The sequence below is a fragment of the Octopus bimaculoides genome, chromosome 18 (genome assembly GCF_046866305.1).
Source record: "Octopus bimaculoides isolate indiv1 chromosome 18, ASM4686630v1, whole genome shotgun sequence".
Taxonomy (NCBI): Eukaryota; Metazoa; Mollusca; class Cephalopoda; order Octopoda; family Octopodidae; genus Octopus; species Octopus bimaculoides.
Window position 1 is genome coordinate 4312875 of NC_142945.1, and position 12500 is coordinate 4325374.

A 12500-nucleotide genomic window follows, 5' to 3' on the forward strand; every position below is an offset into this window, starting at 1 on the left:
TAAAAGATAAAAGATTTGAAATTCCTATGGAAATTGTGTATGCTTAATGGGTGTATTTGAAATTACTGTAGAAATTATGTTTTAATGTCTAATTTTTAAAGAAATTGCCATTGGACTTTGGAGATATACTTACAGTGAGGTATGGATTCATGATATCAGGAAATCGTAAAATTGCCAAATCCATCAATGCTTTCCTTTTAATATCACTGCCCAAAAGTGCGTTTTTGATCGTAATTTGTTCCCCTTTTCCGAGATAATAAGCTAAACTGGTAATATTTATGTTCATCTCACTCAAGATCATGTTCTCTTGTATTAATTCGTCAAACCATAGTTCGGTGAAGAAGACCTGAGAGGGAAAAACAATGGGAAAAAATATTTAAGATAAAACAACTACTACTACTACTACTACTACTACTACTACTACTACTACTACTACTACTACTACTACTACCAATAATAATAATAATAATAATAATAATAATAATAATAATAATAATAATAGTTTATAGAGAGGACTTGCTGAGTTTACAGTCCTCTCTATAAACTAAAAATGAATTAGACTGACATTTATTTTATTTTGAACCAGATGAAGATACACGAGATGTCGAAATATTGTTGTTCAAAGGACCAATAAATAAGTTACTTTCGAGTTGCGCTTTTTGTCATTGAGTTGGCCGTAGTGATGGATTACGTCAGCTATGTTTACCTTAGTGATGGAATTTGGCAATCGTAATAATAATAATAATAATAATAATAATAATAATAATAATAATGATAATAATAGTAATATGAGCTGATGCAGTACCGGACAATAGCTCTCATGGCTTCTGATCTTAATTAATTGGAAGTGTTATCGTGTACATTGTTTTGTCTTGGTATAAAAGATGGGCTACAGCAAATATTCTGCTTAATACCACAGATTTGATTGTCAGTTGTTTGACCGTAACCAGTTGAGCATGTCCCTTGGTGGCTGACGTTATGTGCATCTCTGATCACGGGCAGTAGTAGTGGGGGAGCATCATAGCCATGTGTCGAGAGGAATTCTTTGGGGTTTGAATAATTTACCCTTGGAAACATGGGTGTTTTGCTCAACATCCTTAAACAAACCTTATTCAAGGACCTTTTGAGCGGGTGGGGCTACTCGACCTGAAGAAAATTCTAACTGGGCCCCACCTGCAAGGTCATGCGCTGTTTATCATGATATGAGATCACCATGTCATGCACATGTGGTTGTGACGCATGTACCTGGTGTACCTGTATCAGACGGGTAGTCATGATGGGTATAATGGGCTTCATATATTTGTATCCCAGTGTCACTTTGATAGCATGCACTGTTCTCCCACTCAATAATAATAATAATAATAATAATAATAATAATAATAATAATAATAATAATTCTATAATTTCGAATGTATATCTTTTCTTAATTTGAACTCAACAAAGTCAGGCTTGCTGTCGAGATATCGTTCAGCCAATAAAATCTCTATTGCAATCGCATCGCACTCTTCGTCTTGTCTATTATTATTATTATTATTATTATTATTATTATTATTATTATTATTATTATTATTATTATTATTATTATTATTATTATTATTATTATTATTATTATTATTATTATTATTATTATTATTATTATTATTATTATTATTATTATTATTATTATTATTATTGTTCAGTAGTTTTATTTTTATAACGTGCTTTCACTTCACTACTGAGCGCAGCTCTGTGTGCCTTGGGTATGTGCTGTGGTTTGCTGTGATGCTCTTATGGTTACTGTATTGAAAGTGTTTTGCGTAGGATGTGTGCAGTGCCCACATCCTGGTGTTTTTGTTATGCATCAGACAAATACATAACAAAAACACAAGGACTTACAAATATATATAACATACAGAAAATTGCACTACTGGGCCTAGCCTTTTCTTGCAATACATACCAACACATATATTAAAAGCAACATTTATTTCCAGGAGCCCTTAAAATATTGCTGTGGATGTTCAATTTACTATTTTGCTACGTGGACCCCTCCAGCATCTCATGCGGACCTTTGGTGTCAAACTTTTCTTCATGCTGCCTGTGCCCTGGTCACAGATATAGTTCCGCTGCAACTGAAATGAAATGGAATTATAATCATATTACAGTAAAAACTTAACGTTTCAGAAAGAAATCTAACATTTCATTTACCGTCATATAGTCGACTTCACCGCTGGAAAAATCCAGCAATTCCGTTGTCACTCGGGACATCTCATCTTCAGTAAAGTTTGTTCTTTCACCAACCATCTCTAAATATGGTATTCTGTCCAAAGAATCCAAAAGACTCTCCCAACTTGTTTTATTCAGCTTATTCATTTCACTTATAGCACCAGCAACCATTATCTGTGCAGTCAAAATACATTGATAACTAGATAAACATAGATACACAGTTATACATATACACAACACGCAAGCATTTGATTGTGTGTGCATGTGTGTCTGTGTGTGAGCGTGTGTGTATGTATGTGCGTGTATGTATGTGCGTGTACATAGATGCCTCACGCTAGGAGGGACTCGTGAAGTCAAAATTACCATAATAAAAACATTTTACCGAACGCGAGGAAATGCAACTTACATAGATATATAGGTATAAACAATTTCTATGTACCATGCTGGATACACGGGGTGTTCGTCTGGTATGTTGATTTTTGTTTATTTTTATATATCTTGACTATGCGTGTACTGAAGAGTAAAAATTGCATCTTGTGCACTGATTACGAAATCATATGTTATACGGCTGAATCTGATTTTAGGAGGCTCGCTTCGAGAGTTGCATTCCCTCGCGTTCGGTAAAATGTGTTTATTATGGTAGTTTTGACTTTAAGAGTCCCTCCTAGCGTGAGGCATCTATGTAGAGTAATGCCCTTAATATAAATAAATATATTTATAGGGAATAATGAATAAATTTTTCCCTTATGAGGTTTTTTCACGCTAACTACTTGATAAATTCTTATAAAGATTTTATCCTATATTTAAATTGTATATATATATATATATATATATATATATATATATATATGTATACAATATATATATATATAATATATATATATATATTTATATATATTTATATATAGTAACTATAAAATATATTTACATTTTATCCACATCAATTCGTAACCCAAAGTATTCAGTATATTGTAAAACGTAAGAGCAGCTTTCAACACATCTAAATTTAGATTTACAATCTTTCAGTAACAAATTGACTTAGGTCCGTATCAAAGTTACTTAAATCACTTGAATCCTGCACACCATTTCTTACAACCGAACATTCGAAAACTACTTCTGACAAAGGTATCTGTCGATTAACTAACAGATATCAATCAAAACAGGAACGGAATGCAAACGAATGTAGATATACAATGTTAATATGACAGTTGAACTTACTTTTAAATTGTTATCGATCATCTTCAAAGATTCGAATTGCAGTGTCCCGAATGTGGCCGCAAGTTCAAACCTGACGTCAAATTTGTCGCCAAGTTCCGTTTTTTCTGTAAGTCTTTCAAGGACTTGATCCGGGGTGTTCAGGTGAAGAACTTTGTCCACCGCTTCTTCATCATTTATAGTGTGTTCTGTTGATGTTTGAGAGAAATTATATAAGATAAAGAGAGAGAAAGAGTAAAAGGTGATGATGTGGGTATGCTCTCCAGAAATGCAAAAACAATCATCGTGTTCGGACTGATAGTGTCCTGGGAGGGCAGGCCCGATATTTCCTACCGGGCCAAAATATTGGAAATACCAGGACTCAGTAAACGAAGCCCTTATCAAAGGCTGACATGCGACCTCGTACCTCCTTGAAGTCTGGTGCCATGGATTTCCATCAAGCCTCCGTGTGCTAATTGCTGCAGAAGATAGGTCTGGAATTCAAACAACTGAAGGAAGCCATTAAAGAAGTAGGTAGGGCAGTTGAAACTAGCTCAAGATAGCTGTGGTTGATAAGAGATCGCAAGTGAACCCCTTCCGTAGGTGAAGACTAGCTGCCCCACTCAGGCGTACAAGCGAAGGACGAAACGCTTATGACTTTAAGATATTTGCAGGCGACGCAGAAGGGTTTATATCTATCTATCTATCTATCTATCTATCTATCTATCTATCTATCTATCTATCTATCTATCTATCTATCTATTTGTGTATCCGTGTGTCTGTGTGTCTGTCTGTATGTATGTATGTATGTATGTCTGTCTGTCTGTCTATGTTTACTTACTATAGTATGCAGACTTTTTCGATGGCACACAGGTATCAATTAATGGTTGAATGTCCAAATCCAAGCTTCTCTGCTTGTTCCTCAAAGTTACGATGGAATTTTGTTCCACCAGGATATGCAGGACGTCCTCGTCGAGCTCTACTGATATTCCAGGACCAGACTCGTCTTCTAGGCTGTAGTTCCCGGCTCGGAACTTCTGGAACCACCGTTGACACTGGCTTACGATTATTGACCGATCCCCATAGACTGCATTAACATTTCTCGCACTTTCCGTTGCCTTATTGCCTTTATTGAACTCATAAAGCAAAATATGCCGAATATGATACTTTGTCACTTCCGCTATAGCTTTGAAATCATAACTATTAAAATTGAACTGCACTCTTCAAAACTTGCACTAAGAATAAGTACAAGGTAAAATTACTACCTGGTTTTATAGCAAGTTGATGCAGGTAGTTTATCCCGCCCCTCTGACTTTTAGTTCAAGCAATTGAAAAACCCGCATTATTCATGGGATTACCCAATATGTATGTATGTATGTATGTATGTATGTATGTATGTACGCTTGTATCTAAATATGTATACATAAAGACATACCTGTTTTTTTTGTAATTACAACCGAAAACGTGAAGCAAAATATAAGCAAAAGTTGATTCACCATGGCTTCAAAAACGAAAACTGATCTGAAGCTATCTGTTCGTGGCTCCTTTTAATAATCCTCACACAGCATTCAATCAATTGATATATTTTCGCCAAGGCCGTATAGTTTTTGTACTCTTGTTGTGTTATAAGAAATGATAGTTTTGAAAAGATAAGTACTGGTTGAACTACGTATTATTCTGAAATTAAAGATTTTATTCTATAAATGCATTAAAAATTGTCAATATCTTTTGTTTGTGGCAACCATTTTGCCGTAGAAATCTCTGGGAAGTTTTCTTTACTGTATTTGCTTTCACTAACAACAATGAAGTCCCAATTCATACGATAACAAAAACAGCAAAACAGAAAGATAGTCAGGCGTCGTTTACTAGAACAATACTATAGATGCAAATTCTTGAACTGCGTAGTACCTGGAACAGATGGAGTATATCAGAAAAACAAAAAGAAATAGAAAAAGAATCACACAAAAGGGTACTACACTGACTAAGTGCCCCGAGAAACCAGACAGGATTTTTAAAGGGGTCGGTCTATGCCATGTGTTACTAGATGTTTGTCTGTCAGTATATGATGTCATGTCGATATTTTGACACGTTTGTGTTGCAACAGACAAACATCTATTGAAAAATACATCAGAGTCGTACAGAGATTTCCTGAGAAAGTTATCTGATAACGTGATTTTTTTTTTCTGAAATAGATCAACCTGTGTAAGCCTGTAAGAAGGTTTGAAAAATCCTCTGAATTCAGATTGCCAGGTCGTCCCAAATGTAAATTAAATGACCCTTTGTACTTTCTTGTATTTTACACCTACAAGGCCACACTAAGGAGGAGACTAGATGCAATGTTACTCGCATAATGTCCATAGGTCACCTGATATAGATGTGAGACAACCATCAGCGAAACCATGGATACTTTAACACCCGTAATCACCCTCTTTTCAAACGACTTCGAGATATGTACCTTTCACTCAACGCGCTTAGAATAGAGGTCAAAGCATTGTCTTGCAAAGTTCTGCATCTCGAAGTAATGACGGTCTTTCTGGGTCCGGATGGCATGTCGTTTGTCCAGGGCTCAAACGCTAACGAAATTGGTGCCTTTTGACCGATGCGCAGGCTGTTGTTATCAAACTGAGCGTGAGTCCAGGGTGATGTCACAACACAACGGAATAGCAATTATTTGGTCTTAGCTTTCACTGCTTCTATTAAACACATGACATTTTTGCCTTACGATATGGAACATTTCTTTTTCTTTCACTCTTTTTTTTTTAATGGCACTCAGTCGCTTACGACGACGAGGATCCTGTTCATCTGACCAACGGAACATTTTGCTTGTAAAATTAACGCGCAAGTGGCTGAGTACAGACATGTATAACATAACGTAGTTCTCTGGGAGATTGAGGCTCACACAGAATATGACAAGGCTGACCCCTTTGAATTACAGCTACAACTCATTTTTGCCAGCTGAGTGGACTGGAGCAAGATGAAGTACAATCCTTGCTCAAGAACAAAGCCGGCCGCAGGGAATCGTACTCATGACTTTATGATCGTGGGCCGAATACTCCTAACCACTGAGCCATGCACCTTAACACTCTTAAGACAAAAGGAGTGAAGCGATAGAGACAGAGAAAGGAAAGCATATATTATTTGTTTGAGTGATCCTGACGAAAACTCCTCGTATCTTATATATATATCTTATACATATATATTATACATATATATTAATGCTAAATTAGAATATATATATATATACAGATGCATACATGCGTACATAAAAGCGTATATATACGTCCGTGTGAGTACACACACACACACAAACATGCACATCACATAGCAGTCCACTATAAAAGTATCACTTGTACTTTTACTGTTTCCCGTTCTATTCACAAAATCGATCTCTCGACTTATTAAGAATCAGGTTGTTTGTTTTATTACATGTTTTTTTTTCTTCTTCTTGTTATTTATAACTAACGTGAGCTAACAGATGCAACTTGTGAAGACCTGAAAGTTCTCTGACAGAGGTATTCACGTGGACACACGCATGTTCTCGTAAACTCACACACACACACACACACACACACACAGACGCTCAGACGCGCACATGCACGAACACACACACACACATACGCACATATATCTACACATACACTTACCCTCCTACACAATTTTTACAATTTTCCTACTAAAAAACAAACGTTCACACACACACACACACACACATATATATGTCAATTAGCAGTCAGATTGATCAAACCGGTAGTGCTTGCTAGAACCCTAGGCACAAGGTCTGAAATTTTGGGGGAGGTGGGGGCCAGTCGATTACATCAACCCCAGTACGCAACTGGTACATAAATTATCGACTCCGAAAGGATGAAAGGCAAAGTCGACCTCTGTGGAATTTGAACTCAAAATGTAAAAACAGCCGAAATATCACTAAGCATTTCACCCGGTGTGTTAACGTTTCTGCCAGTTCACCGCCTCAATACCCTTAATTATTAATTGATAATTTATACCGTCAGAGGTTTTTTTTTTACGCATGTTAAACCACTAATATTATTATAAATAATATCCTCTCATTATTTAACACACGCACTGGTAAAGTTTCCACTCATTTACTTATTTATTTTTCCTAAAATTTTCGTTGCGTCTCGCAACCTTTTCGATGGTCGTTGACTCTGTCCTTTATCCGAGCTGTACCTGTAGATATAGATATGTAGATAGATCTCGAAATACTCATCCATATACTTTTTGCATCTGTTATTTATCACTGATCTTCTATAAAAATGAAGCTGTATCCTTTAATTTCCAAGTGGAGTGTAATTAGTTACTCTAAATGTATCACAAAGAAGAAATCATTTCCCGAACGTAAGATGGTGACCTATTCAGTCCCTGAATCATTAAGTTCAAGTTCAAAACACATTTAAATACTTTGTCGGTCTTAGCATTTTAACAGCTTGTCAGAGTTATGTCCCTTGACTTGATGGTAGTTCATGAAGAATAGTCTCTCCTGTAAGGTAAAAATTGGTTTCAAATGGATGGATCGATGGATGGCTATTTCTTTAGGAAAATTTTAAGGTTTTTATAACTGTATATAAATGAAGAAAAGACACCTTTATTAATGTCTATCTATCTATCTACCTACCTCTCTGTCTATCTGTCTATCTTTTTGTTTGTCTATACTGTCTCTCTAACTATCTGTCAGTAATTATGTATGTATGCTCCAGCAATGACAGTCACGTTTGTTATTATTTTCACCCAGATTTGAATGTATTCAGCGATAAACAAGTAGAAAAAATTCCAGTACTGTAATCTTATTCATTGTATCATACTTCGAGTAAAACGGCAAACTATAATATAATATGAGCGAGATTTAGCTATTATTTCTAATGATCGAATGACTATGTAGAGGCTTCCTCAGTATTTCTTAATGAGGAGTTGTGGTGTTCATTGTGTTATCTTGGCGGAAAAGGGAAAATATACTTGATAATGGTGTAGAGACTATGGTTCATACTGTTGTTGTTACCATTAGCGCTTTCTCTCTCTCTCTCTCTCCTCTGTCTCTCTGTTTCTCTCTCTCTCTATCCTTCTCCTCTGTCTTTCTGTCTCTCTCTCTCTCTCTCTCTCTCTCTCTCTCTCTCTCTCTCTCTCTCTCTCTCTCTCTCTCTCTTCCCTCACTAATTGTTCTCATTACATTTCATGGCCACAATATGTCTGGTGATTCATGCATTATTTCGACGCCACTATTAAACAATAAACTAATTTAGCTAAGTAGATTTAAATAGCAAGCTTATTTGATCTCGTTGCTTCCTATTTGCCTGTTTTAAGCCACACCTTCGAATTCCCTTTTATGCTCAAATCTTAAATTTATCTGAGACACTGATCCAATTAAAATTGGAAATGTCCGGGTGGATGTAAGACACCTCACCTGTTTGAAATCTTACCTGTTTAAAATTTTACATGATGGCAGTTTTGTGTTTACTTTATATAATATAGGTGCAGGGGTGGCTGTGTGGTAAGCAGCTTCCTTACCAACCACATGGTTCCGGGTTCAGTTCCACTGCGTGACACCTTGGACAAGTGTCTTCTACTATAACCTCGAGCCGACCAAAGCCTTTTGAACCCGAAACCATGTGGTTGGAAAGCAAGCTACTTACCACAAAGCTACTCCCAAATACATATTTTATACATAAATCTATATACATGTGTGTGTGTGTATAAAGACGGACTAAATGCCGCTTAGCATTTTGAACGGCGTCTTACGATTAAAATTCAAGTCGGCGATCTGGCAGAATCGTTAGCACGCAGGGCGAAATGCTTAGCGGTATTTCGTCTCCCGCTACGCTCTGAGTTCAAATTCTACCGAAGTCGACTTTACCTTTTATCCTTTCAGGGTCGATAAATTAAGTACCAGTGAAACACTGGAGTCGATGTAATTCACTAGTCCCATCTCCCGAAAATTTCGGGCCTTGTGCTTTTAGTAGAAACGATTATTGTTGTTTTAATATTAATCTCTCCTTGAACTATAATTTTATCCGTTCGTTTACTAAACAGAAAACAAGCTGACACATAATCATATTTAAACTACTCTTTCGGTAGGAACACGGAAGTGACTACATGAAGAAAGAAAGAAAGAAAAAAAGATTAACTAAGTGATTCAATAGCAACGCAGCGACCCCTGTCGGTCAATGTCGATCGCACATCTGTTCATGTCTATACAAGACTTAATAAGATTTTGTGAAGAGGGCTGTTAGTTGACCATAAATCATAGTTACGCATAAATCTATGTCATCAATGTTTAACTAAAAAAAAAAGGTTATCGATTTAGGTTGTTACGGTTTGATACCAGTGTTGTCCCAGGGATTGCAAAGAGCCGGAAGAGATACCGCGAGGCATCTTGTCCGGCGTTCTTTTTGTTTCACCAGTTCAATGCCAAATTAAACAATGGTGGGATTTGAATTCAAAACGCAAAGGAATGAAAGAAATACCGCAAGGCTTCGTGACCTATATATCTTCCAGTTGCGCTAATACACAGCTTTTATTGGTAATTTCTATCGTCCCCGGGAGGATGAGAGACAAATTTGGCAGCATTGAGAATTTAACTCTGAGCGTAACAGAGCATCTCAATTGACGCTCTTTTCAACAAAACTGACCTCGATGGGATTCGAACTCTGAGCGCAACGAGCCGGAGCAATTACCACAAGTTATCCTTTCCGACATTTTTCTCAGTTCCACTAATCTACTACCATGAGTTGGTTTTTATTCCCCGTTCTTGGACTAACTTCTAGCTGTTTTGCAATGTCAGAAGCCTTCGAACGGGGTTCGTTTTCCACAATTCTCTTCAAACAGCAAAGCTTCCTTTCCAAGGGCCCAGGTCGGCCGGGACAAGAATCTGTTGATTCTTTTCTTTGGCTTTTGAATTGCACTATAATTCTATTAACAGTAGCAAGTAAAATTTGAAGATTTTTCGCTGGCTAAGACCAGCCTCAGACTGCCCAATAATACGACCTCTTTGAAAATTCTGACAGTTCTGCTGAATTTTTTGTGCGGCGAGCTGGCAGAAATGTTAGCACGCCGGGCGAAATGCTTAGGGGTATTTCGTCTGTCTTTACGTTCTGAGTTCAAAATTCGCCGAGGTCGACTTTGCCTTTCATCCTTTCGGGGTCGATAAATTAAGTACCAGTTACGTACTGGGGTCGAACTAATCGACTGGCTCCCCGCTTCCCAAAATTTCGGGCCTTGTTCCTAGAACAGAAAAGAATATTTATCCCTTTAAATGCGGACTTACTGTTTGAACAAACTACACTGCGGTAGATACTACGACAGAAGCTCCCACCATGGTATTTGGTGGAAAATGTGCTCTTGCTTGTTGTTTTACGATCTTGTACGTTATGTCGGTCGGGTGGGAGTTAACCCGGATGGGATGTGGTAGTTTAATAATAATAATAATAATAATAATAATAATAATAATAATAATGATATTGCCTGACAGCAGTTTCTTTTGTCAATGCATTCATATTTTCTTTTATATATATATACATACATATATGTATATGTGTGTGTGTATCTACATATATAAGTATGTATGTAGGTTTACGTATATGTATATGTGTGTGCGTATGTATGCATGCATGTTTGTATGTGTGATTGTGTGATTGTGAGTGTCGTTCTATGGTTACATAATGCATTCACGTATGCATGTATTTCCGCAGCTTAGGGCTAAAGATTCCCCTACCCCCAGCCTCTTAATGAAAAAGAGAGGAAGACGGTAAAAGCAAACAAATAAACCAGATGTGGCTCCGTTGACAGGTCGCAGCTGCAGGGGATTGAGTCGTTGTTAAACCAACACCCTTCAGTTGACGTTAATCTCTCTACACCCTCAAATCCACACACACACACACACACACATCTACATGCATACATAAATACATACCTATCTCTCTCTCTCTCTCTCTCTCTCTCTCTCTCTCTCTCTCTCTCTCTCTCTCTCTCTCTCTCTATGTATGTGTGTATATATATATATATATATATACATATATATATATATATATATATATATATATATATATATATATATATATATATATATATACATATATATATATATATATATATATATATGTATATATATATATATATATACACATATATATATATATAAGATAGGTAGATGCTCAGTTGGCATCGATTTTTGTGAGCTCAATCGGGCGTTTGAATGGAAAATCCCGTAACGATGTTATTTTCCCAGCAGCTTTTGTATTTTTGTCCGATTTTGATGAAAATCGATGAGTGAGCGAGGCTCATGGCAGTGATTTGATGTCAGTATATGGCGTTGACAGAAAATGGATAATTGCGCATGAGCAGTGGTTTTATAAAATATATAGGCCTTTTGCGTGCAAATACCCAGAGATTTTTTTTTGGGGGGGGGGGTCGTAACTTTTATATCTTTTATCCGATTTTAATGAAATTTGAGATGTAGGTAAATTTTGTGGCGTGGGAGATGGTAAAAGTGCTTATTTAATTCAAAATATCTGCTTCACGGAGTGAATAATAATGATATTTCAAAATGAGGAAAAGAGACATTAATAATGATGGTAGCGGGGTTATTTCTTGCAGATTAAATAATTACAAAGTGCTCTGCATTGGCTTCTGTCTGCCTATATGTGGGTAAATGTATTGTCAGACCGAATGATAGTGAAATCCGATAAAAACACTCATGGTTCAGACGGCAGAGTTAATAAGGCTGATAGATTAATTCCAACACGAAACAGGAACATAAGCACAAGGCCTCGTGGTTTGAGAATGGCAAGCAGTCGATTATATCCGCTCCGATACTTGACTGGGACTTTAATTTGTCGAACATAGAAATGATGAAAAATAAAGCTGCAGCTGATGGGATTTTAATCCAGTGTGAATATAAATAAATCACCAGTACAAATACCGCAAGGCACTTCTGTCCGACAGCGTAACACTCCTACTAATTCACTGTTTTTGTTGATGGTAAAGGCATTGAGTACGAAACGTTTTGGCATCTCGTACTTTTGGTCATTCTGATTCGACGCTGACTTATTTGACCTCAAACTCTGTAAAGATTTACTCGTTCTCACCCTCTTCCT

The 12500-nt window shown here is 36.7% G+C and overlaps 1 protein-coding gene across 1 annotated transcript in view; it reads right to left on the reverse strand.

The window, feature by feature from the left end:
* The window catches only part of LOC106881519 (uncharacterized), a 5680-nt gene extending 785 nt beyond the window's left edge, over nt 1–4895 (reverse strand). The window contains exons 1-4 of the mRNA XM_089365983.1: nt 4832–4895; nt 3421–3605; nt 2185–2376; nt 134–346 (exon numbers count right to left, since the gene is read on the reverse strand). Of these exons, the coding sequence (XP_089222109.1) occupies nt 134–346; nt 2185–2376; nt 3421–3605; nt 4832–4895 (654 nt within the window). The remainder of the gene's footprint in view (nt 1–133; nt 347–2184; nt 2377–3420; nt 3606–4831) is intronic.
* Nucleotides 4896–12500: the final 7605 nt, after the last annotated feature.